Genomic DNA, 27129 nt, shown 5'->3' with positions numbered 1-27129 from the left:
TAATTGTGGCTCATTAAAATCCAGAAAATATGAAACGAAGTGCTTTAGCAATAGAAGAAGAAACAACCAAAGTGAACAGGATGACTCAAAACAGGAGGAGTTAAGGAAAAGACTTCTCCAGGTACATGTTTTTATAATGAAACCTTGTTATATCACTGTTAAAAGCTCAAAAAAGTAAATGTCGATGATACAGTATGTCACTTTTAACTTATTTTTTATTTCTGCTCAAATTTAGTATTTTATTCCCAAAACCAGCAAAAACCCCATGGCATCATTTGCATTCAATTGTTCTGCCCTTAAATCTCCCTCAAACACATTTCACCCGAGGCCCTGGTTCTAAAGTGCTGTTCTGACCACGTTTGGCATTTCCTGCTGTTTATTCATGTTTGTTCATTTGTCCGGACAGATCCTTCATTTGCACATGAAGACCCCAGGCCTTCCAGACGGTGGTTGATGTGACTAAAACTGCCCCGTGAGAAGATTTAAAACAAAAGTGACATTTATTGGCTCAGAGAAAGAGATTGGCGTATGTGACCTTTGAGTCAAGTATGGAGTGGCCGTGTACACTACCGTATCTGTCATTATGAGGGTTTTTTTTAGATTAGACTGATGAAAAGCAGTGCTATTAGTTTAGCATGACTGGAGAAGGATGCTTGCATGTGTTGGCAACCCTAAATGACGACATTGTTGGCGTTGTCGGCAGGATACAGGTTTGAATCCAATATGCATGTCACAAAGCAGATACACAGACAGGAATCAAGTTAACCTGATTTTTTTTTTATTAGGTTGCCTTCCCTTTTGAGTATTTATTTATTTATTTGCCCTCATAATAGATACATTGATCAATAACAAAACACTCAACACAAATTTAATAATAGTTTAAAATCAAAACTAAGACTAAGACCAAAGCACAAACAACCAGAAAACTTCCTCCTTACCACAGACACCACAAGGTACCAGCCATTGTATACTGTATGGGGTGTTCCCGCCCGGTGCCTGGTCAACCCGGTTAGGTGAGCGTCTCCACTGCCGAGACCAGGGCCAGACCAGGCATAAGTTTTGGGACCGACCTCTGGCTGTGGCCAAAATGCTGAACCGAGACTAGCGTGACGAGGACAGCCCTCACTATGCGACGGTGGTGCAGTTGGTAGAGCAGATTGTCTTGTGGTTCGAATCCCAGCTCACGCAAATGCCCACTGTTATGTCCTTGGGCAAGACACTTCACCCTTCTGGCCTCAAGTGTCTGCATACATTGGTGTATGAATGAGAGTGTGAATGCAGGTCATAGGACCTATTGCTGGGATTTTGCTGTTAGCACAGCTGAAGCTGGTGTTTGCATAACATTTGCATGTTGCTCACCTTCATAGTTCATCTTTTAGCTGCTTCTTTCCTAAAGTATTTGCCTTGGCACCTCTGAATGATTCCATAAACCCCACCTGAAGGCAGCATTGGTCCACATTTGTTCGCAGCTTACAAAACTCTTTTGGCCCCTCTGTTGCTGCTTCAGTAATGTGTGTTTGCCAGTGGCGCATCATCACAACTACAGGCCACAACATTAGTGGAAACTCTCGTGGGTACATGGTTGGGGTAGATACGTGACAAGGTGAGTACTTAGACCGAGGCGTGTGGGACACAAGTGTGTTACGTGGGACCACAGCTATACTGTAACATTCCTAGCGCGTTTACATACAGTTGAGTGCCCAGGTTATCAACGAGGATTTGAAGCATCCTGTTTTTGTCTGTCTCCATGTAAATGCCGACTTCTGATTTCAGTTTCAGCTATTAGAAACCAGGACACTCCTACTGGGATATTTGCACCCTTTCTAGGATCCTGTGCCAAGTAAATGCAGTATCCTGGTTTCTCACCACTGCTGACGCACTGAGCAGGAGCGGATTTTCGAAACAGATCACACAGCAAGAGCAGAAACGTTCCTACAGCGATCTCGTTCCTGGGCTTTTAAAACTTTGTATCTTGCAAAAACAAAACATTGAAGCAAACTTTACAAAACAACCGCTTTTCCGCTCCGATATAGCTTCAGCGACTGTCAGTGCTGCTCTCGGACTAAACTGCCATTTTCGATCTCAGCATAAACACGCACTGTATTTTGTCCCCACATCTCACGTCTGTCACAGAAGCAGTGACAGAGCTCTACAGTCTTTTGTTCTTCCTTGGAAAGTTGTTGTCTCTGTGTTTGGAAAAATATCCCAAAAAGCCATGTGTGAGCAATATTGCTTAAGTGCTCCTACCTTCTGCCGTATTTGTCATTGGAGCAAATATCCAGACTCCAGAAGTGTCTCGTGTAAACAAGAAAATGAGCATCCTGGTTTCTCTGACACATGTAAACATCATAACCAGAATATTGTGATAACCAGGATATGGCTGATAATGGGATTATTAAAAAAAATTTCTAACCAGTGTTTTGATTGGGATTACATTTGTGCTTGATATTTCAATATTAAAATTCAGTTAATGTCCATGAGCATGTCAGGCCACCATTTGTCAAGGAGGTTTATACTTAAAGCTACTAGATGGTTTTGTACGTAATGAAGACCGCATAGAGAAAGGATATGTTGTTTGCAAAGGATATTATACTCCATAATTAATTGCAATATTGTTCAATGTCAGTGTGAAACCGGTTTTATTTCTGACTCTTTCTCTGGTATGACTCAGTGGGTGGATTATTAAATTCATCTTATTATCATTGCAATAACAACAAAACAAAACAAACAACCTCAATGTCAGAATTTCATCATGATTGGCTCGGACGGTCTGCCCATTTGCATGTGTCCTCTCCACTCTGCTGCACTGAAGATAACGCCTCAAAGACATGTTTAACTCCAGCACTTATTGGACTTGATTTTCTTTCCCTGACCCAAAAATCCAAGATGAGAAAACTCAACTGGGATGATGGTAAACGATTCATGTCGGGAGCATTTTGCATCCAGTAGTAGCAGCCCATTTAAAATAATGACTGAAGGTATTTCCATTCCTAAAACCATTAGTATTCAAGCAGCAAAATATGAGATTTCCGCAGACTATAAAGTTAATGTAATGAGTGGCTCCTAAAGGAACATAGGCTAAACTAATAGTGGATTTTTAATTGACTGGGGTCCATTCTAATCCCTGCAGTGTAACAAGTGTTGACATGTAATTAGACATTTTATAGAAGTCGTTAATCTAAACTGATCAGAGCAAACGTTTCTGTCGATGCCAAGAAATATGAAATATGTATAAATATGTATAAATGTTTTCTGTCCAGCAACTTAGTTATGTGCGCAGATATTAATGACAGATTAGTGTAGATGTCTGCTTCATGACTGAGTCGTCGTCCCATCTCCTGATGCTCAGTAGGAAGCTTGGATTGGACTCCTGAGTGTGTACATGTCTTCCCTTCTGTGGCAGAGTGGTGATCGTGCCTTGTTAAAAAAGAGTTTGTGGTATTGAATATTACTCTAGTTGCTGTATTTGTGACTGATTAGTCCTGGAATAGACAGGATTTAGAGCTGATTCAGAGCTGGTTTAAAGATAATTACAAATCCGAGAACGTCAATTCCTCTGTCAGTCTGGGTATTGCATTGTATTGACTGCGTTCTTTCTCTCCTCTCTCTCTCAGGTGAGCGCTGTGAGCTGGACCGCCGTCAGGGCCGCTGTGTCCCGGGCGTGTGCAGGAATGGAGGCACGTGCAGAGAGCTGTCCGGCGGAGGGTTCCGATGTGAGTGTCCGGCCGGAGGGTACGAACGGCCCTACTGCACCGTCGCTGCCCGGTCCTTCCCCCCAAAGTCCTTTGTCATGTTCAGAGGACTGAGGCAGCGGTTCCACCTGTCTATGTCTCTGTCGTAAGTACTAATACTCATTTTGCTGCTAATGCTGCTAAAGTTTCTATTTGTCTATGTTTTGTGCTATAACTAATACAACTAGTTCTACCGCTACTAGTGCTATCGCTCATCACTACTTTTATTTCAAATGTTCTACCACTGTTGATGCTATTGCTCCTGCTACACCACTATTATCTGATGCCCTCATTTGCCCGGACATTGGGTGGAATCTCTAAATTCCCCCAAAATGTCTGGAATTTTAAATCAACCAGTAAAACAGGTTTGTGCAGGGCAACGTTTCTTAGTTCTGGAGACAACCCTGGCTCATCTTTAGATCTCCCTGATGGTCATCACCATAGTCATAATGTACATAACATGAAATACAGATAAAGTACAAACACATAGCCACAAACAACTGACTCATTGGGAGGCAGTCACCCTCTCTGCAGAGGTGTGCAAAACTAGGATATAAATGATCTGTCAAAAGAGGTCGGGACTGCACTTCTTCTCTTTCTCTGAAGTCACCAGCTGGTTATTCTTCCATGTAACAAGGAACAATGGCAAAATACGCCTTATCTTTTAGACAACAGACAACAAATAATCAAATTCCTCCCGTCCAGAAAGCCCTTCTTAGTTTGAAAATGAGGAGAGCAGGAGCAGAATTTACAAAAGTAAATGATCAAGCTCCTCCCCCTCCCTCCTGATTGGACCTGACAGGCTGGTTCACAGGAAAGGTTTGCCTTACTGGTCAACGCGGAAGGATGCTAGACCTTTAAGACATTTAGACTTCTAGTATATCGCTTTAAACATTTATTTGACAAAAATGGCCTTTGTATTAGTGGAGATGCGTTCAGGGATGACAACACAGGGATAATCTCACTAACTCCAAAGTAGCCAAAAATTGGTCCAAATATTGTTTCCCTACTATGATTATATGGTAACAGTTTAAAAAACGTTTTTTTTACGATCTCAAATATGGTGCCATTTTTTTTAGCATCCCAATCTGGTCATCCAACTTTGCTAGTACGACTACCACTCTTACGCCAACAATATACAGAGATCCCACATGTCTACATTAAGAGTAACATTGGTGATGCAGTACTTCTGCTCGTGCAACTGCTACCATTGCTATCGAACAGCTTCCATTCCTACGTCTCTATCTGTGGTTAAGTAGTAGGCTACATAACAGTAGTAATAATTCTATGCTGCTTCATATGACATATGTATACAGTATACTACTACCAGTGTATATACTACTAAATTGTCTAAAACTCATTAAATCCTGCTAATTTCTGCTAACTCCTGCTGCAACTTTTACTGCTGCTACTTCTTATACCACTATTGTTGCACCCATTCCATCCATCGACAGCGCTGTTAACGTTAGTAATTCACGCCTGTCTTCTGCTTCAATTCAGAGTCTCGAGCCTCTCTTTTGCCTTTAATCTACAAATCAATCCCATTTTCCCTCCGAACTTTCATCTGTCATTTATAATGCCTCTTTCGCTCTGAGCGAATGGTGCTCTAACAAAAGATCTGTAAATGCATTTCAAACAAATCTCACATCAGGAATTCACAAATGGAACCTAAGTGTGAATGTTGTCGAAAAATTCTTGCATTCGTTATATACATGTTACACATGTCCTGCTCTTTATAAATCAATACATACATAGATGCAAACTGGATTTGTACATTGGCAGAACCATCACTGTCACCATAGCAACAGCTGCTGACCTTGTCACCCTTAGCAACCCTCCCATAGATACAGATGGCAATGCGTCACGCTAGAGGGCGTGGCATAGCGAGAGGAAAGGAAGAACTATGATAAATTATGTAAATTTATATTTTTACATGTTTAGTTTAAAGGGACTATACGGAGTTTAAAAATGTTAAAATTATGTATTTTCCTCCCCCGACATGTTCCAGCCGTTTCTAATGTGTAGAATGAGCCCAGACCTGTTCACCACAACTGCCTCTAAAATCCTGCACTGTCACTCAAAAAGTTGTTAATGCATGGGCTTAGAGACTGCAGTTACGTGAAAGACCTAAGGTGGCAGTTGCATCGAGTTTCTCTAACTTGTTTAGCACACACAAGTAAAGTCAAGTCTAAATCAGGCCATTATGAATGATCATACACAGCAGATTGTGGAAATCTGCTGGGGAAAAAATGGCACTTCGAGCTAGCTGTTAGCATTGGCATAAAGCCAATGTTAGCATTATGGTTAGCATTCTCTGTTATACAGATTTGGGAGCTAAACCTCTTTGTTCCTTTTTGTGTCTTCATTTAGTAGAAAGTAAACCAGTTTTTCAGCATTTGTTAAAGTAGTTGTTCAAGTTAATTTGGTGCACGGATCCCTCTGTTCATTTGTTGTGTGGTTTGTTCATCAGACTATCATTGATTAACTGTTCACCACCAGTTCACTTGAAAAGCTGTTCCGTAATCATCATGAGCTGTTGCTTAATTATATTTATTGAATAAAATATATATTTATTTGGCCACAATTTAAAAAATAATTGGTTCTGTTTTTTTGGTTGTTGTTGTTCTCAATCAGCTTCAAAGTTATTATCATGGCCCCATACTACACATATTGAGTTATGGTTAATTGTGGTTTACCGTAGTTTCTGCTCAGTCTTGGTATTGCTGTGCTCCTTTTGTCCTTAAAGATCAAACTTGGAGCTTTCCGTGTGACAGTGACACTGACAGTGATTCAGATTGAGAAAACTTTATTTATCTCAGAAGGATATAAAATAAAATGTACAGAATACAACACTCATTCAAATAACAACAATAGTCTGTGTGTAATCTGATGTAAGTCAAAATATGGACCTTATGAACTTACTTTATTCAATCATACTGTGCGACGCACTAATTTAGACATGGTGTTGTGCATTGTACTGGTTTTATGTTTGAGTACTAAGCAAGAATTCTGACGAACGTAGAAAATCTCTGCCATGTGGCTGATGTGAAATATTCATCTGAGGCTGTAAAGTGCAGAGTTAAGCATTAATATTTCATATGGCGTGGAGCTGCCAAAGAATAAAGTGGAAACAGTCCAAAACTAAAGGCCACAGAGTCCAAAGGTTTGACAAACCGCTGTCCAGCTAAAACATGCCACTGCAGTGAGGAGAATACAAAAAAAAATGCACTAAATATGCTCACTTTTTAGAGACATAGGTTTGTGCAAGCCTTGTGAGTTGAAATGCGAAAGGACACTAGGGACATTAGGTGTAATAGTTTATTGATGGCAATGCCTCAACAAGTAAGTTGTCCTAAAGGAACATTTTCCTCTTTCTCCAACATTGCTCCAATGTGTCTTCAATGAAAGTCTGTCTAAAATGAAACCTAGTCTAAGAATGGATCCATTCTTTGGTAAAATGCTGTTTGTATATTTTGCCTCTCATCTCGTTACTCTCTGTATACTGTAACCTAAGTTTTACATCACAGCACGTCCTGTTGTCTTTGTTTCCAGGTTTGCGACTTTGGAAAACACTGGTCTTCTCTTCTACAACGGACGCTTCAATGAGAAACACGACTTTATCGCATTGGAGATTCAAGACGGACAGGTGGTCTTCAAATACTCCACGGGTAAGGCTTAGTCCATACGTATTTCTCCATATGTATTTATCGCTCATCGCAATAAAAAATAAAACTATAATTTTGAACTCCCTCCCCCTTCAGGCGAGCTGTCTACCCAGGTGAGCCCCTTTGTTCCTGGGGGAGTGAGTGACGGAGACTGGCACACAGTGCACATCCGCTACTACAACAAGGTCAGTTTACCTTTTAAGACAAGACAAGACAATGCACCAACTTCTCAGGGGGGATAAGTAAATATTTCTATAATAAAGCCTCAGTAGTTCTATCGATGAAAGCATTTTGTATGTCTTCACCTCAAATAATAGTAATACTGTTTTGTTTTTTGTTTAAATCATCAAAATGGCCAGTTTTGTAGGCACAACTCATGCCATATTCCAAAAACTGTCCATTTTATTTTATTCTTTGTCGCCACAGCAAACTAGTCGCATGGTGATTTAATTAAATTCACTTCCTGAGGGTTGACAATTATGACTGTTTTGTCCTGCGACGTAACAGTGTGTGGTCGGATGAGGTTACAACAGCTGACTTTCAATTAGCCGGAGAAACCTTGCCCACTGTGACACTGTTGTCCCAAGCTCCGGCTATTATACATGTCTTTATTTATAATTATTGCTGTTTCATCCTCAGCCGGCTTTCCGTTCTGTGAGTATTTGCAGCTCCAATAATACTAGTACATTTTAGTTGTAACCTTTCTCTCTCCTCTTTGTGGACTAATACTTTTCCCATGTACTTCCTAACATTAGCCTTAGACAGTATTTGTAGTACTTCTTTTACCTCACTGTGATTTGTGTGTAGCCTCTAGCCCTGCAGCAGTTTGCATGTCAGTGTCTTGTGTTTGTTTTGTTTTTGTTGGGGTTTATTTTGGATCCAAACTGTTTCTTGTGTTAATAATTCAACATATGAGATGGGAACATGGCATAAATATCTTTCTCCTCTTCCCGAGTGGGACTACAATGTCAACAGAAGCTTCGTGGAAAAGATGTTTAGAGACTAGAGGGAAAACATGACATATTTCGTAGCTTTTCAGTTTAGATGAGGTGCTGCGTGTCATGAGAACTTGCAATGCCATCTCCAGGGCTTAATCAAAGCTGTCTTCTTTAAAATACAGACGCATGCTAGCAACGTATTTTTAATGAATTGCTAATCATACACTGTCCTCAGTATTGAGCAAAAGTGGATCAAGAAAGGAACAGTGGCAAGCCATGGAAAAAAAGCTCTTGTGTTTGAAGTGCCATGTAAATTAAAGCCACATGGTGTAACATTTGAACATATCAATAGAATCAAATACAAGCATTTATTTGATTACAGATATTTGTTTAATTGAGAAACTGCCTAAAAGCTGTGTTTGCTGTGAGCGTGTCACCTCTCCTCACACCTGACTGTAACTTTGCTGGGAGTGGGACCAGCTCGTTTCCATGGAGATGCTGACTAAAGGCAGCCAAATATGAGATTTGAACAGGCTAGGTCCTCATCCAAGTCCATTCTTTGATTTCCCATTGCAAAAGTAGCATTATCTGGGTGTGTTGCTTCTCATTAGGAGCATGTTTTGTATTGCTGCAGTCTAATCCAAAATGTTGCGCAGTGTGCCTTTAAAATTATAAAAATATACGGGAAACATACAGCTGTATATTCTTTAGAACACTTGGGTTAGATATGGTAGCACTTTGATGCCAACAGAACCAACCTATACCACTCTCTGTATGTTTTTGAGGTACGAAGTCAGTTTAGCAGTTTAGCCTTCAGTGTCAGCATCTTGGTGTCAACTTCTCTCCTCATGTCCAGAACCTGTAAACCATTTTTCTCCAGCCTGATGTCCCGAAAACCTACTCCTTCACTGTGTGCTCCTTCCACCACATTAGTTTATGCCTCTTTGTGACTCTGCGATAACCTCGCTCATCCCTGCTTGTGTCCAGCCCCGCCGCAGTGCCATAGGAGAGGCCCAGGGTCCGTCTGATGAGAAGATGGCGGTAGTGAGCGTGGACGACTGCGACACCTCGCTGTCTCTCAGATTCGGCCTCCAACTCGGGAACTACAGCTGTGCGGCGCAGGGCAAGCAGACCAGCAGCAAGAAGTGAGTTTGGACTAATGATTCAGGACTATTTAGCAACCAGGACGCGGAATTAGCCTTTTTAATTAGCCCTAATTTCTGTTCTTTTGAATTTTTATCAGCTGTTGACATATTTCTGGTGCAGGAAACAATTTTAATGAGTAATGATGAATCTAATCTTCTTAAATCCCGCTCAAACTCAGACCGGAGCTGGCACACTTTCATTGGATAATTAGCACCAATTACAAACTCAGTGGAAAGCTGTGGTGTTGGAGTTAACTTTGGAGTTAGCAAAGAGAACTAATTTTATTTTCTATAACGTCCCTTTCAACTACCGTATACTGTACATACACATAAATATAACTTTGTAAAAGTGGCCTTTTGAAAATGTTTGTGTTTAAGTCTTGCTGTGCTATTTTAGACTTTGTAACATTATTTACTTAAAGCTCCCCTCAGCTACTGGACCGGCATAGTTGCATCCCCACACTTCAAATGGTGATCTTACTTTGTACAACAAACGCCTCACCATGTAAACACATGCAGAGATCGCTACAGTTAGCGGCAAAGTCAGTCAGAGTTTAGCCTTACTACAGAAATTTACAGAAGATGGTGAACAGACAAACATGCTCTGATGCAGCTGAAATCGTCATGAAATATACGTTTGTTTAATAATCCAATTTCTACAGGGAGCCGTCAGTTCCTACCTCCATACCTCCTTTAAAATACTTTACTTAAATCCAAACACCCCTTTTGTTGCGGTGCTACTCTGCGTATAAAGTTTGAGGATCCCAGCATTATAGAACAGAAAACATTGTCAACTTTCTGACAGAAAATCTCTTTATGTCAAAGTCATACATAGATGTTTTGTTTTGTTTCTCAACTGCGCTGCTTGTAACTTGTCTCTCTGTCGTGTTTGTCCTTGTCGGAGTGAAGACGAGGCATTTCTGAAGTTAAATTAGTCGTTCTTTCTCCGGGTGATACAGAGACTGACAGCAGAGTGCGTACAACTATAATCAAACGCATCAGACGCTCAAAGGAAAACATCAAAATCAAGGACAGTTTCATTTCTGCTTTATTCCCTGCATCCATTCAACTCCAGTCTGCGTATTAGAGCGAGATGCACTCAATACGCCTTTGATTGTACAAGGCAGTCCACAGGGTTATTTAGCCGGTATTTTCATAGCAAACTTCTCACCTTAAAGAGTCTAGGCAAATCCTCTAGCTAACTCATGAATCCCAAAATTCACAGCTAGCAAAATATCAGCTTGTTAGGCATGTGGACACAGCACATATTAAACAAGTGGTTGAAATGTCACACCCAGTTCAGGTTCTTTCTTGAGACAGAACGTTCCTTTCATCCATCTTTTCACCTTTGAAATCAGTTCCAGGCCCAACGAAGTTTTTTTCTGATTTATCTTCAGATCTCTTGACCTGACCGGACCCTTGTTTCTCGGTGGGATCCCCAACGTGCCTGACAACTTCTCGTTCGGATCTCGGGAGTTCATCGGCTGCATGAAAGACCTGCACATCGACAGCAAACCTCTGGACATGGCAAACTTCATCGCTAACAACGGCACAACCCCAGGTCAGGAAATGCAGTATTAATAAGATTTAAAATGTGAAGATGGGTTTGTTGTGATGAAGAGCAGTAGTTTTAGTAGTCATTGTAGCTATACTGATAATAATAGATGTTGAATGGAAGTGTCCTTGTCTTTGATCTTGTACTAGGCTGCAGCGCAAAGTCATCCTTCTGCAAGTCCAACCCGTGCCAGAACGGAGGAACCTGCAGAGTGAGCTGGGAGACCTTCTCCTGTGACTGCCCCCTTGGATTCGGAGGGAAGGACTGCAGTCATGGTAAACAAAACTTATCAGAGTTTGGACTTTTGTCTTTCGTCTGACGAGTTTACCTTATAATGGTTGAATTATGATGATCTACATTTGTTGGCATTTCCTGAATTCAGATGTTTTTTTTTATACATTTGAGCAGCTCAGAGTAGATTTGAAACTGCTTAGTGTTGATAGACAGATGTCCTAAGGCATGCTCCAGAAATATAGAAGTTTTGTGTCATATCCTCCCAATTTGGATTAGGAGCCCCAACTTCAGTATATACCTGTCAGGGATTAGTACTGAACGCTCAGTAAATGAGAAAATGTACAGCTTTAGACTCTTCCTCCTGCTCCGACACTCACTATGTTTTACAATCTTTATTAAATGACTTTTCAGAGGGATTTTTCAATATCTACTCAGCCTGATTTATTGAGCATTGCTACCAAAGTGGAGCATTGAACCACAAAATACAAGGTGAAATGAAAAATGTTCAAAGCTCATTCAAATACATAAATGTATCCAAACTCTACCTAAAGACAAAAACATCATTGTAACTAATTTGTCAACAAAATGAAATCATACATTTAAATCTGGCTCTTACCATTATTCAGATTTTCCTGCTGACAAGGAGAAAATAGAAGATGGATAAAATGTGCTTCAAATAACTGAAACTACTGCAAGCACATATATGTCATGCATTCTACTTTCTGCCATCTTTTAATTATCACGTTCACCTCATGCAGTGATGCCCCACCCACACCGGTTCCTGGGTCACAGCGCCCTCTGGTGGGACCTGAAGAACGACGTGACCATCACCACGCCCTGGTACCTGGGGCTGGTGTTCAGGACAAGGGCCAGAGAGGGCACACTGTTGCAGGCTCAGGCGGGACAGTACACCAGTCTGCTCTTTCAGGTAGAAAAGTGGATTTACATTGCGTTTTTTTCCATTTCCTGTATTATAGTAAACCCATTTCTTTGCTTTCAGGTCCTAAACGGCCAGCTGGTGTTCTCCGTGACACGTGGATCCACTCGCCCGGTGCGGCTGCGCATGGACCAGGTCTTGGTGTCCGATGGGAAGTGGCACGACCTTCAGCTGGAGCTCAGAGATGTGCGCAGTGGCAGAGAGACCAAATATGTGGCCACGCTAAGGCTCGACTTCGGACTATACCAGGTAAGAGCAACGAGTCGTGGTTTGCCCCTCGTTCGGGACACATTCATTCTTGGTATATTCCTGACCTCGTTTGGTTGTAGTCCTGCTTCGGTCCTGGTTCAGTCCGAGAATTATCCCGGTTTTGGTCAGTTTCAGTTTAGTTTTTGTTTTGTTCAGCATCGTCCTGGTTTAGTCTTAGCTTCAACCTGATTTACTTCCAGTTTTGTTCTGGCTTTATTCTGGTTTAGGGCAGTTTAATCTTGCCCTGTAGTCACTTCAGTTTTAGTCTTTAGTTTTAGTTTATTCTGCCTTGGTAAACGAGCCTAAATTATAAACATTACATATAAAGGTAATGTTGCATCTGTTTTTTCCCTGGGCTGTAGGGCACGGTGATTGTTGGAAATGATATCCACGGACTGAAAGTGAAGCACCTTCATGTGGGCGGAGTCCTGGGGTCGGGAGAAGTAACCAATGGGATCAAAGGGTGTATCCAGGTAAGGTTGCCAAGCTGTTTTAGCAACAAAATGTCCTTTGGAAATGACTGAATGAGGGCTACTGTTAATTTAAAAAGCACATTGAACATGGTAATGTTCAAATAGTAATAATAATAATACAAACTTATCTGGACACATTTAGAATTATTTATTTATTAGTATCATTTTCTAATTTTTACATTATCGTCCTCCCTCTTCCTTTTCCAGGGGGTCCGACTGGGAGTGCGCCCCGACCCCCCTCCTCTCCCCAAACCGTCCCGCTCAGTGAAAGTGGAGATGGGCTGCACTGTGGGCAACCCCTGTGTTTCCTCCCCATGCCCCGGCCACTCCCGCTGCTCCGACCAATGGGAGAAGTTCAGCTGCGACTGCGATCCAGGTATGTGTCACATCAAGGGCCAGATTGTCAAGGAAGGATGTTTATTGTTAAGGAAAGATATTTATTGTGGTTATAGTGGTCAAAGTATTAGCCCTGGATCGGCTTAAATAAAAATGGGTCAAAAGAGGACCTAAATCCGATGTGCAAGTAAGATCGTTTTGCCGTATCACAGGCTGATTTTCTTTCTGGGGGGAGACTGGGGACCAAGCTTCCCCATGTTGGCCCAAACTCAGTACTTGTTTTGTACCAAAGGTTGTTTTTGTTTGTCTGTATTTTCTAAACAAGGGGGTCTGGGAGTCCTCCCCTCGGAAAATTGATTCATTTGTTCATAAGAGTGGAGTGTTTTAGTACGGTTATATTTCTCAAAACGATCTTGAGGGCACAGAGGATACATGAGAATGTGTTCCACCTTTTTGTGCATGTAAAATAAACAAATATACTTTCCTATTTGCTATTGCTAATGTGATAAAATGTGTCGAATTGTTTTAATTCAGCTTGGGTTAGTTTTCGTAGCCCAAGAAGACCAAATACTGCTGCGAGTTCTCTTTCTATTCTAAAAAAGATAATTTGTTCGAGTCGCCCCGTCCTCCTGCGCCGCTCGGCCCAAAGCAAATCGTGTTGTGAAATCATGTTCATTTATTTGCTCTGACACATGCTTTGTGCGATGTGTCACATTGAAGGGAACGATCTTTTGAGCCAAGGTCCCTTTAGTTTAACAAGATGCCACCGTGACTGCGAGCTTGTTAAATTCTCCTCTTAGTTCGGCTTAATATGACCAGATAAGCATGAAGTTGTTAATGCATATTGTAGCACGTGATTAATTACTTTGCTTCATGCTTCCGCAGCACTACGGTCATTTCAGTTGATTGTCTGGCTCTTTTAGTGCTTGTCTGGTCGGTATAATGAGGAGAGTGACTGTGGAAGGCTATAGTTAAAGTACTGCATAGATTTGCGTGAGTACTTCAAGGTGCAAATCTTGATTGGTGTCGACCTGACCCAATTGCATGGCTTTACCTATATCAGTTCAGATTTAGCACAAGTACCGCTTCTGCTCTTTGTTTTTCTTGTTTACTCGCGCCTGGTTTTGTCCTTATGTTTATCTCGGCGCTTTGAAAACCCCATTAGTTTCTGTGGTGTTACTAGGAATGAGTAAGCTCAGTGTGGTGACTTGAGCTGGTGCGCACGGGCCTACGCCTCTGTATCTGGGTTAAACAGATATTTGCCTTGTGTATAATGAGCCGAAGAGGAGCTGCAGGAGGAGACTCGCAACGGGGAACGAACAGCAATAATGAGAAGGGCTTAATGTCACCAGAGCGACCTATGTGTCACGAGATGGGACACAGGAGACACAGATACAGTATAAACACATGGAAGAAGTTTGGAAAGTGACAGTGAAGTAATGGAAGCTGGTTTGATTCCTGCCTGCGCCTAAACTCGTGCTGTGTCCCCCGTGTGACACATAGGATGGTATAAAATATGTTCAATTATGACCAAGTGACTGGTTTATTAGTTAATCATGAATTCGAAAGATGTGATTTCTCAACTAGCAGGTTTTTTAGTCATTTCTGTTGAAGTAACAGGCATCAAAACTTGGTAAAAGGGGGAAAAACGCCAGTACTACATTTCTAAAGCAGCGCAGTTTGCTGAAGAAGACGCTCTTCCATGAGTCCATGAGAGAGACTGCTCATGTTTAATATTTTAAAACGATGAAAATGTATGAAGTAAAGTTAAGTTAAAACAGAACTAAGTAACTCATGCCCCTAGAGGCCATAAGCGCCACTGCAGGTGTTGCAGCATTTTTTTTTGTCCGTGAGAGTAAATACTACGCTGACAGAAAAGACAAAGGGAGAGAGGGATTTTGTACATTGTGCCACAACCCAATTACTGTTAAAGTGACGCTAGCCCGCAGTTAGCTCTGCCCATTAGCCTGTTAGCTTCTACTTCATGATTCCATTAGTGTGTATTGTGCCTTATTAGGTAAACAAGTTACTTAGTACTGCTTTAAGTTATACTTTATTAATCCCTGTAGGTACAGTAAATTCATTCTCTGCATTTGACCCATCCTCAATGCCACTGGGGCGACCTGTAGGAGCAGCGAGCTGTCAGCGTAGTCCGGCGCTCAGGGACCCATCTCCAGATGTGGAGGCTAATGGTCAGCAACACCTGGCTGGAGGATTGACCTATTGTACATGTTTTTAGTGGTAGGGGAAACCGGAGTACCTGGGGTAAACGAGGAGAACAAACTCCACACAGAAAGGCCCCGTCTGGGAGATCGAACCCGGGACCTTCTAGCTGTGAAGCATGAGCACTAGCCGCTGCACCACTGTGCCGCCTTATGGTTAAACTTTCTCTTATTATAAGAGAGGGTTTAGCATGTACAGTGAGTGGATAATGAATATAGAGAGAGAAAAGCTGCAAACATGAGGCCCAGAGGAAGACCAGAGAGGAGATGCGGTGATGTAGTGAAATAGGACATGAAGTTAGTTGGATGCCGAGTTGCGAACATGATCAAAGTGAAGCCTGGGGTTCTGCTCGCATGCGCTGTAAATAGAAACTCATTAAAACTTTACAATTAACTTCAGTCTAATGTAATACAAAACGTGAAAAGTTGCTTTTGAAATATTCTCTTTCATCTGTTCACCCACAAATCCTTCATCTGTCCCTCCAGCTTTCTTTACCTACATCTCATTTTATTTTGTAGATCCTTTATCAGTAATACCAGCCTACGGTTGCTTCAGAAGTATTACACTTTGTGATGTCAGGTCCAAGTTTTGATGTGGAATTAACGTCTTCCCTCATGTCTGCGTTGGTTTCCTCTGCGTGCTCTCAGTTTCCCACTTACCTCTACAAAAACATGTACAGTAGGGTCTCCTCTGGCGAGGACTCCCCTGAAAAAGAGATTCTGAATCTCAGTGGGTCTTTCCTGATTCAATAAAGTTTTTTTCTGTTAGTAATACTATACATATTAGCCAAAAACAAGCAGTATGTGCACTTCCTGAAGCCACTATCTACCATTGTAATGAACATTTGCATCAGCATGTGACAGTTGCTTGAGGCTCATTCATTGGCCTAATAAAATGAATTTGCTGGAGAACATTGCACTCACGCCTCAGTGACTCCTCACAACACATGTGAAAGCATATGTTCAACTAACTGCTGCTCCGCTCATGCTGTCACGCAGTTCATAATTCATCTTCTGGCACTCGTACCTGCTAGGGCGTCTTTCATACCCGGTTAGCTTCACGGCACGTATTCCCACTTCCCTGCGGTCGCCCACTGTTCTGAACAGGGTTCCCCAGCAGCACGTGGCACACTCTAATCTAGTCAGAGGTCAGGATTCCAGCCCACAACCTCCTCTTGCTGAAAGCGAAGCATGTTAGTCTCCTGTTTTCTCTTTGCACATCTCTGTACATAAGCAGACACTGAATTCCAATATATTTTCTCATGAACCTTGAATGTGGCTATCCTTGAGCCATGAGAACCCGCCCCGGTCCTGCTTTTATCTTTTGTGCCTTTCGTTCCTTTTCTCTGTCGCTTGTGGAAAAGCCAAGGCCATCTCCGCCGCACGTTTCCATGGCCACAGCACCGAGATGTGCGGCGAGATCGAAAGTGATGAAGTGCTTTCACCCAACGCAACAAAAACAGGAATTAAATGAAACCATAGCAGTCGCACACACTCGCACAGCAGAGTCAACTGTCAACTGGGTGGAAGGAGGATTCTGGGAGGAAACAGATCCACAGGAGGAGCATATAAATGAGCTCTCAACTTTAAGCCTAGTGTTAATTCAGCATTTTTCCGTTCAGCCCCATCGTTTAATCCTTGTTTAGTCGTATCATGAACTTGCATTTGTCCATGTTTAGAGCAACCAGACGTCTTCATCAGCATGTGACCAAGGATCGTGTAACAAGGCGACAATTTAAATGACAGAAAAATCAACAACTTCCTACTCTTTCTTTTTTTTTCCCGTCAAATAATTGTACATTATTTGTTGTTACAAGACTCCAACCCGGCCTCCACCAGTGAAAGCAAGCCCTTTGTTTGCTGGTGACACTGAAATAGCTGCCCTGTCAGCTTCTATAGAAATGTGTTTTCTCTTACAAAATAAAAACGTTCTCAAGGTCAGACCTCAAAGAATGGGAATGAGTGATATGTTTTTTATCTCTCTTTTTTACCATGTCTTTTCTACTGAATGAAAGTTTGTGCATTGAAAGCGACGTATGTTAGTTTCCTCTGTTGTAAAGTAAGAAGACGTTAAATACATATGTGAATCTCCTTTCTGTTTGTGCTTCTCCTCAGGGTATTACGGCAGAGGCTGCACGGACGCCTGTCACCTCAACCCCTGTGAGAACGAAGCCAAGTGTCACCGCAAGCCCAGCTTCTCCCACGGCTACATCTGTGACTGTGGAGACAACCACTACGGACAGTACTGCCAACACAGGTACTACTAGAGCTGTGCATCTTATCGAAATTCCATCTACAATTTGGATCATTACACTGGACGTTTACAAATATGGCATAATTGAGAAAAAAACATTATTAAAGGTCACTTGGTCACTTTTATACTCACTACTGCCACCTCAGGTCTTACGCGTAACTGCAGGTTCTGTATTAAGCTTGTGCATGACGGCACTTCGGACCCGAATTAACACCTTTTTGAGTGACAGTGCAGCTCATTCACACATTAGGACATTGCTGGAACATGTTGGGGGAGGAAAATATTTAGTTTTAACATTTTTAAACTGTGTATAGTCCCTTTAAGGATGCCCTCCCGCTTGTCCATCCAAAGCGCAGAAAGTCCATCTTGCACGGTTTGTGCTCACCTTTTGCTGAAAGGAGAACCGAAGTTTAGAAGCCTCTATATCCTTTGCCTGGGGCTGGTTGTTGCAGAAAAGTCTATAAAGGAGCAGATATCACAAACGCAGCTCAAAGCAAACTCGTATTATATGATAGCGCTGGGATGTTTGTTTTTTTCCCCTTCGCATTTCACGAGCTAATGGCACATCCTTTGGTCATAAACATAAACAAACAGCGCTGTGTGATGATGTCCTAAGCTTGGTTTGCCTGGGCAGGTGTGAGGGCTGGCCAGCAGGGGGAAGGTGAGCCAGGGATAGAGGTTTAGTTTAGAAACTGTAGCATATTTAATATATAGTTTGGACTTTTTGTTAACCTTTTGTCCAAAGAAAATATTTTGCGTTGTTTTTTGTTTTAAAAAAAGATGATTTTTTTTAAGGCAACAAATAATCGTTTGAATAATCGGGATTTCAATTATCACTAAAATAACTGTCATTATTATGTTTTCTATATTCGAGCAGCCCTAGGTACTACTACTACTCCTCTATGTAATTGTAGAGACACTCAGCATTGCCACTGGGTACGACGACTGTGGGCTTTTATGTACAGTATGTACTGTTTTCACTATCGCACCCCTGTGTCGTGAAACTCCCTGAATGATAAAAGCAGACGTAATCATTGCCAGCACAATACCTTAAAGTCTACATTCAGTATCACAGAGGTTTCCCTTAAACCCTTCAGCTCTGACTGTCTTTGATCAAACATATGCAAAAGCAGTGAGTGAAGTGCAGTCTCAGGAGGAAAATGGAGGATTTATATGCGTGATTTTTCACTCTGACGGCTAAGATGTTTCGTAAAATCCTGCAATTGTCAAACAACTGTGTGTTAAAGAACCAGAAAGCAGAGAGACAAAGTTACTTAACCTTTGTTATGATGGAAGCAGTGCCCGAAACAGTGGAGTTAAAGTCTCCACAACAGCGGTTTGAAGTTGAATGTCAATCTTGCTCTTCTGGCAGAGTTTGAGATTGAAATAAGAATTCAGTTCAAATGTATTGCTTTAGACCTTGATGTTAGTTTTTCCTTTTAACCTTGTGTTTTCTCACAACTTCTCAAATATTTTTTCGATTTGTTTAGTCCTGATTTAGACGTGGGTTTAGTCCTGGTTCAGACCTATTTTAATCCTGTCACTCATCTGTTTTCTCCTGTGCTTGTTCAGAGTTGAGCAGCAGTGTCCCAGAGGCTGGTGGGGGTCTCCAAACTGCGGGCCGTGCAACTGTGACGTGGACAAGGGATTCGACCCAGACTGCAACAAGACCAGCGGACAGTGTCAATGCAAGGTACACACTTAGTCCTAGTGTAGTCTTGGTGATTAAAGCCATACAAGATGAAAGATACACCAGACACAATGAGAAAATATAACATGCTAATGATGCGTTTAACCGTTTACCGCACACCACTAGTTCCTGCTTCATTCAGTCATGGTTTACTTATTGTCTAGTCTTTGTTTTAGCTACTGTATATTTCTACCCTCAAACATATTGTATCCCTGTAGTATTTTAGTAATCCCTGTAAATCCCACTTTAACCACAGCAGTTGCAAATATGGTCATTCTCAAATACCGCTTGGATACATGTTTACCATCAAACATTAAGTAATCCCATTTTAATCTGATCTCCTGACCCTAATCCATAATCTAGGATCAAAATATGGACCAGTGCTGTGTAAAGAAAGCTTTTGATCCTATGAATGGTCTCCCAGTTATATTAAACCAATACTTCAGTGCTTTATTTCATAAAATCCTGATTGTTCCTGAGCAGATTATTTCACTGTGTCTACTACGAGTTGACAAAGAGGACTCGCCTGCACATGGTTGGCTGGTCACCTACTATTAGTTAACCTGCAGTAAATTTATAGTGGACTATCATATTACTAATGGTAACATTGATATTGCTTTCACCAATATAACAGTCACTCATTGTTTTGAAGGGAGTTTGGGCTTTGAAGGAACAGAATGGATACTTTTTTGTGTTGATTGCAATGGAAAGTATTCACTTGATGTTTAAACTGACGTTTATTTAAAATTCTGTCTCAGACCAGGTCATATTTTTTATTGGTCAACTGTTATTGATCGGTGTAATTAGGGCTGGGTACCATTAAATTATACCAGTATGGTTTTGAAAAAAAGTTAAGGTACTACTGGCATCGAAAAATAGAAGTTTGGTCCAGGGACAGAACTAAGTAACTCGTGCCCCTAGATGCCATAAGCGCCACTGCAGGTGTCGTAGCATTTCGCGTTTTTTTACTCATTAATTGTCCGTGAGAGTAAATACTCTGCTGACAATTACACAATGGAGATAATTTTCACTCAAACTTGGCTGTAAATACTGTTTAAGTGGCACTAGCCCGCAGTTAGCGTTGCCCGTTAGCCTGTTAGCTTCATCTTCGTGATTCAATTAGTATGTATTGCTCTTCCGAGTCGGAGCAGGGAAAGTTGCAAGTGTGGTTTTCTGACCAGAGACACCAGGGGGAGATGAAAGACCCCCCAATCATCCTATTAACACTTGTATTACCTGCAGAGGAACTACGGAAAGGATTTATTAAGATAAATAAGTGACTTAGTACTGCTTTAAAGGAAGTATCTTGGCTGTTTATGCTCAAATATATTATACAAATTTAAAAGAAATAGTCTTTCATGGAACAGATTCACATTATCATTCTGTTTTCTGGTTCTAGACGACAAATATTTTAGTATCGAAAAAGTATCGTTCAGGTATGGGTATTGTATTCAAGTATTGTTAAAGTACCTGTATTGAAAAAAATTTAACGGTACCCTGTGGCTGATCTATTATCCCCATAATATCATCATTCTTGTAAGCCATTTGTCTATTTTGTCCTGTAGGAGTTCCACTATCATCCGCGTGGCTCGGAGTCCTGTCTGCCCTGCGACTGTTACCCCATTGGCTCGTTCTCCAGGTCATGTGACTCAGAAAGTGGTCAATGCCCGTGCAGACCTGGAGTGATCGGTCGTCAGTGCAACAGCTGCGACAACCCCTTTGCCGAAGTCACCAACTCCGGATGTGAAGGTCGGCTTCAGTCCCGGTTTAGCCCCGGCTCAGTTCTCTTTTCAGCCTTTGTTTAGTCTTTGACACTACCTAGATTTTCTTCTATTCTATAGTTTTGATCTGGTTTAGTTCTTTAATATCTCCTATTGTCTCCAGTTATCTACGATGGCTGTCCTCGGACCATCACCGCTGGGATCTGGTGGCCTCGTACTAAGTTCAACCTTCCTGCTGCTGTCCCCTGCCCTAAAGGATCAGTCGGTAAGACCCGGCTTGTCCAAATTTGATCCTGCTTATGATCTACTATTTCACGGGGTTTCGGCCGTTTTGATTGTGGCACGCTTGGTTAACAGTCCTGCGCTCTCTTGTTTGTAGGGGCTGCGATCAGACACTGCGATGTGGAGAGGGGTTGGATGGAGCCAGATCTCTACAACTGCACCTCCCCCCCCTTTGTGGAGCTCAACGTTGCTGTGAGTATAGTCTTGGTTCCTCCTGGGCCAGAAATGGACGAACAATACATTTGAAAACACACTTGTCTTTTCCTCCAGTTGGACTCTCTGGAGCGAAACGAGACCGAGCTGAACACCATCGTGGAGAAGAAACTGGCCCATCAGCTGCGGGATGTCACCGAGTCAACCTCACGTCTCTACGGAAACGACCTCCTGATCGCCGAACGCCTATTGTCCCGCCTCCTGACCTTCGAGACGCAGCAGACCGGATTCGGGCTGACCGCGACTCAAGACGCACACTTCAGCGAGGTACCACACAAACTTCACCCCCTTTTACATACTCCCTGTCCCTCACTGTTACGTCGAATTGGTTCTTCACCCTCGTCCTCTCTCTCGCTCTCTCTCCTTCAGAACATCGTGCGTGGGTGCAGCGTGCTCCTGGGGCCCTCGGCAGCGGGACTGTGGCGCTCTCTGGCTCAGAACCAGGCTCACGTCGCTGGGGCGGGTCCCGCTCAGCTCACGGACCTCATGGAGCAGTACGCACAGACGCTGGCTCAGAACATGAAGCTCACCTACCTCAACCCTGTGGCCCTCATCGCTCCAAACCTTGGTACGTGAACTCTTGCCTCACAGCAAGAAGGTCTCAAACGTTCTTCCTATGTGGAGTTTGCAACAGCCTATTTTTTTCTTTTAACCTCTTAACCCCCACCTGAACCGAGCACATTCTCTCCAGTTTGGCTTAACCCAAATCTAAAAGCTTCTTGACTGGAGCTTGCAGCCTATTCACATAATTCCGGAGGTTCTTGTGGGAGGTCGGAAGTGTCAATACAAAGGAAGTGCCAAGACAAAGCAAAAAGAGGCAAAAGTGGGTGGGGCAGAATAGGGTGAATAGGCCAGTGTAACGCCTCATTTGAAAGCTACAAAATTGTTGCCATCACATATTTTTTTGACTTTTTTCATCATCACTCTCCTGTCACAATTTTGTTGCATTTTCATTACATTTTCGTTGGTGTTTTGTGGCTTTTTTGATGCTCTTTTGTCACTTTATTGTTGCTTTTTTTGTCGCTATTTTGACGTTTTAGATTTGGGTGAAGCCAAACCGGAGAAAATGTGCGGAGGTTAAGAGGTTAACCTTCATAAACACTATGATTGAGAGCAATGGATTTGATCTTTTTGTTCATTTTAGACTGATGCATATTACTATTCCGCAAAGTGAACCAATTGCAATAGATGCCAGGGTTAATAAAAGGCTCGCTTCAGTCTGTCTCCTCTCTCCCCTCTCTCTCCCTCCGTGGAGCTGTCTTTTGGCTGCCGTCTCGCCGCTTCGGGACATTTTTCGCTGCTGTAGATTTGATCCCGTGTTCTGAGTGGGAGTGTGAAATCCGTGTGTTTGCATTAGGCCTCTTCATCTCTGCCTCACAATGAGTCATTATGGGAGGATTTCACACGAGAGATCAGGGCTTTGTGTGAGGGAAACGAGTGTGAAGATGATCGCTTTATCGCGCTTTTCAAAGGCTTTTATTGAATTTTAAGTCAATGGGGAGAAAATGAGAGAGAGGAACTCGGTGTGTTGATGAAGATGAAGTGTATGTATGGCTGTCCGTGGGCATCTGGAGACACTGCATGGTTTAGTTGCTTTACCTAGGGGTGCCCTGAACCGCTAAAGAGACATCTGAGAAGTCTATTAACGTCAAATCTCTGAACCAACGGCACTCGATTTAAATTAAGTTGGACCAAACCCTGTCAATAAAGTGTCTGTAGATTTAATAGGAGGAAGGGTTCAATATTAGATCTATAGACAGCAGAGAAAGAGAGAGAGGAAATGCAGAGGGCATGTTGAATTATAGGGAATGCGGTTTTGACAGGAAGTATTCGATTACGGAGGCGGGCAGTTTAATGAGAGGCGCACCAGGAGGGCACATCCAGACCAAAACATGAATACAGTCATATATAGGATTCAGTTTTCTGGATTTTTAAACTACATTTATAAGTGAATTATAGTAGCGTAAACAGTGAAGTGAGTTGCCTTTGATGCACCTCAATGAAGCAGTTCAATTCAGTTTGAAAACACTAGCTGCTAGCTTCTAAAAAAGAGATGTGTAATCGTGAATACAATTTCTACATAGACATAAACTGCTGAGTTTGTGGTAAATGTCTGAGTTTAAAGGTGCACTATGCAACTTTTTATGTAGAAAAAAAAGGTTGATATTAGCGTGTATTTAGACCATTCTTATTCTGTGACGCAACGGCTAGTTGTTTGCATAGCACCTTTACTTACCATCCCGCTTCAGGACCAATAGTTGTTTAGGTTTCTGGTAGGATTTCACTGCTGATTGAACTGTCTCCGTGGTTGCGTATGCATTCCATTCAGAAAACGAGAAATCCTAAAAACCTTATATCCCGAAGCATCATAGGTTGCAATAGTGCAAAAACAGTAGGTTCTCCTCCAAATGCTTTATTTAATTTTACATAATCAAATTCTTGAAATGGAATGCAACCTAACTCTTGTTTTCTCTCTCTCAGTGATGAATCTGGACCGTGTTGAGAACCACACCCACGTGCGGCGGCGTTTTCCCCGCTATCACACCCCTCTGTTCCGAGGCCAAACGCTGTGGGACCCCTTCACCCACGTGGTGCTGCCTCCTGCTGCCCTGGTGCCTCAGCGGCAGCAGACGCACAGCTGGAGAGAGAGGGAAAAGGAGCGCGCTGAGAAAGAAGGTGTGGGAAGTGAATGTAGTACCTTTAAGAGTACTTCTACTAGTAGTACAAGTAGTGTTATTATAAAATTGCACCATAAAGCTAATATCTATTTCTAAAGTAGTCTAGATCAAGAATTATTATAAATGAAACCAATTTGTACTCACTTTTCTGGTCCTTCCGCAGCCCCCTCTTCTCCAGTCCCAGGCCCCGCCCCCGTCAGCGGGTCGACCAATCAGACACAAGAATACAGCAGCGCAGCCCGTCGCTCTGTGACGATGCCCGAGCCTCCGTTTACCATTGTGATCCTGTTGATTTACAAAAGTCTGGGAGAAGCTCTGCCTCCAAAGTACCACACGGACAGGAGGGGCGTGAGGTGAGACGTGTGGCCCACGACAAACCCAATCACAAGAAAGGGATTCGACCAGACTATTCAGTTCTGGTTCAGGTTTTAGGAGCTTGAAACTGTAAATTTACATCCATTTTCCATTTGTCAGACTGCCGCGTCACCCGGTCATGAACTCTCCAGTGGTCACCATCTCGGTCTTCAATAACCAGTCGTTTGTGAGCGGACACCTGGACCAGCCCATCGTCCTGGAGTTCAGACTGCTGGAGACGGCCAACCGTAGCAAGCCCCTGTGTGTGCAGTGGGACCACAGCACCTCGTGAGTGCAACACACATTAGCTTTAGCTTTTAGGGTGTAACATGTTCTGCAGTTAGAAGATCCTGTTAGCATACATTTTGACCAAGAGAGAAAGACCTACTGAGTAAATACGATGTAATTTGAAGTCTTTGCTTCTCCCTGTTTCCTCCTCAGGTCAGACTTGGGCTGCTGGACAGTGAGGGACTGTGTGGTGGTCTACAGAAACATGTCTCATGTCCGCTGCCAGTGCCACAGACTGGGCACGTTTGGAGTCCTGATGGACAGCTCACACAGAGAGGTCAGCAACTCACTCAACGCTTTCACTTCAGGGATGACATACAACTTTTTACACCAGAACTTAAACAATACTTAGTTTTTGATACTGATGCCATAGCGCTACTTTTAGCGATACCTACACTAAAATATTTGTCATCCAGAAACAGAAAGCACAACAATATTGTGTGGAAAGTCTGCAAATTTACAATATCGGGTTCTCCAAGGTAAAGAAATTGTGAAAAAGTGGGGGACATGTGGCAAGAATAAGGAAATGTGGAGGGGAAATAGAGAAAATATTAGTAATATAAAAAAGAACAAAAATGGGGAGAAAATGGTGCAATTTTTTTTGAAAAGATTGGCACAAAGGGGGGATTTTTAAAAGTCAAATTGTATAAAAGTTGGGCTAGTAATTAATGCTGTTAATTCTACAAAAGGGAGATTTTAGCATGGTTAACTGACTATTTCAGTGGTCAAATTGCCTTTACGTAGATCATGACTCTACAGCTGATTTTAGACACAGTTTTCAACCAGCTAGACTAATCATCAACTCACGCTGTGCGTCTGAATCGCACACGAGGAGTGAGCGAGCCCACGACGAAGGTGCTCACACTGTATGGAGCAAAAACGACTGACATGACCCTGCGTTACTATGGATACCAGCTTGGTCAGTCATATCATCCACTCAAACACACACTGTCTAAACACACAAACATCAATTCAATAACTTTGGCCAGGCTAGCTTCAGAAACAAATGACAAGTGGCCCAGCTTCAATTAGCCGATAGCCACTAAACTTTAGCAGACTTTGTGTCTGCAGTGATATGTTCAGGAGGACGTTGTCAGCGTGTTCAGTCCTCGCTCACCTCTCTGCGCTGTGTCCGCCTGTGTCTCCTCTTCCAGACGCCTGCAGTTGTATCTCACCGTCTCTGCGCTGCTTCTACTCGGCTTCAGTAGCGTTGCCACCGAGCCTGGACCGCACACTCGCAAAAAACATCATTTCAAAACCCTGTGACAGTGCAATTTTCAGTCGGCCGTTCGTCGCTAATCGCAGCTCGTGGCCCCCTGGACACGGCACGACAGAGACGCACAGTGAGGAGATCACTTCAAAATAGTGTGATCAAAATTCATGCCAAAATCGTGTCTAAAATCGCACAGTGTAAGCCCAGCTTTATGAGTACATGCATTTTTTATGTATTGTTAAAAACCGGAATAATGCAGTTTTAGCATCTTTTTTCCTTTCGTTTAGATATGTTTTGATTATGCTAATTCAATCTGTTTGCCAGTAAAGTAGTTGTAGCTGTATCAGTGATAGGTTACAATTAGGTATAAAGCATAATAATGAATCCAGACCTTGTTAATACATTTGCCTTAAGATTTTTTATGTCAGATTTCAGTCAGAGCATCTTCATATTCATCCGAGTCTGTATCACAGTTTCTCCTTGTTGTCTCCTCTGCCTCCACTGTGGGTTTGCTTGCTTCGTCAGTGTCCCTCCCTTCCTCCTGCGTGTCCAGGGGCGGGGTCGGGGCCTCTGCTGTGGGCTGGGTCCCAATGACAGTGGGGATAATCAGCTCCTTCTTCGGCATCTTCTTCTTTCTGAAGAGTCTTTTGACATCAAACCGCTGTCTCCTGGGTTGTGCAGGGCGCAGTGTTGACTCTGGGGTCAGGGATCTGTCACTGCCCACACCGGAAACTGCCGATTCGGACTCAGATGTTCCTCCGCTCCCACTGCTGCTTTGTATCTCCAATTCAACCTCAATCTTCATGTTTCGCTCCATAGCTGCTGCTGCTGCTGTAATAGACAGTGGGATCAAATGTCATAAATTCAACATTTTCCTGGATATTCGCCATGTTATGGGATAGTAGCAAGCATTTCCCATAGTCTCTCAGCTTAAAACAACAGAAGAAAAAA

At 42.5% G+C, this 27129-nt stretch overlaps 1 protein-coding gene across 2 annotated transcripts in view; it reads left to right on the top strand.

Moving 5' to 3' along the window:
• celsr3 (cadherin, EGF LAG seven-pass G-type receptor 3) overlaps positions 1 to 27129 on the top strand; it is an 88298-nt gene that overhangs the window by 41961 nt on the left and 19208 nt on the right. For both annotated transcript variants that reach the window (XM_079557528.1, XM_079557527.1), the window contains exons 4-24: positions 3615 to 3837; positions 7284 to 7399; positions 7493 to 7581; positions 9322 to 9479; positions 10877 to 11040; positions 11184 to 11309; positions 12027 to 12196; positions 12269 to 12454; positions 12817 to 12927; positions 13135 to 13303; positions 17601 to 17742; positions 19312 to 19432; positions 20995 to 21178; positions 21314 to 21415; positions 21530 to 21624; positions 21703 to 21912; positions 22015 to 22213; positions 24127 to 24321; positions 24487 to 24676; positions 24798 to 24965; positions 25119 to 25242. In XM_079557528.1, the coding sequence (XP_079413654.1) occupies positions 3615 to 3837; positions 7284 to 7399; positions 7493 to 7581; positions 9322 to 9479; positions 10877 to 11040; positions 11184 to 11309; positions 12027 to 12196; positions 12269 to 12454; positions 12817 to 12927; positions 13135 to 13303; positions 17601 to 17742; positions 19312 to 19432; positions 20995 to 21178; positions 21314 to 21415; positions 21530 to 21624; positions 21703 to 21912; positions 22015 to 22213; positions 24127 to 24321; positions 24487 to 24676; positions 24798 to 24965; positions 25119 to 25242 (3242 nt within the window). The remainder of the gene's footprint in view (positions 1 to 3614; positions 3838 to 7283; positions 7400 to 7492; positions 7582 to 9321; positions 9480 to 10876; positions 11041 to 11183; positions 11310 to 12026; positions 12197 to 12268; positions 12455 to 12816; positions 12928 to 13134; positions 13304 to 17600; positions 17743 to 19311; positions 19433 to 20994; positions 21179 to 21313; positions 21416 to 21529; positions 21625 to 21702; positions 21913 to 22014; positions 22214 to 24126; positions 24322 to 24486; positions 24677 to 24797; positions 24966 to 25118; positions 25243 to 27129) is intronic.

Source organism: Gobius niger (assembly GCF_951799975.1).
Source record: "Gobius niger genome assembly, chromosome: 6".
Lineage (NCBI taxonomy): Eukaryota > Metazoa > Chordata > Actinopteri > Gobiiformes > Gobiidae > Gobius > Gobius niger.
This window is presented reverse-complemented; position numbering and strand designations above follow the sequence as displayed.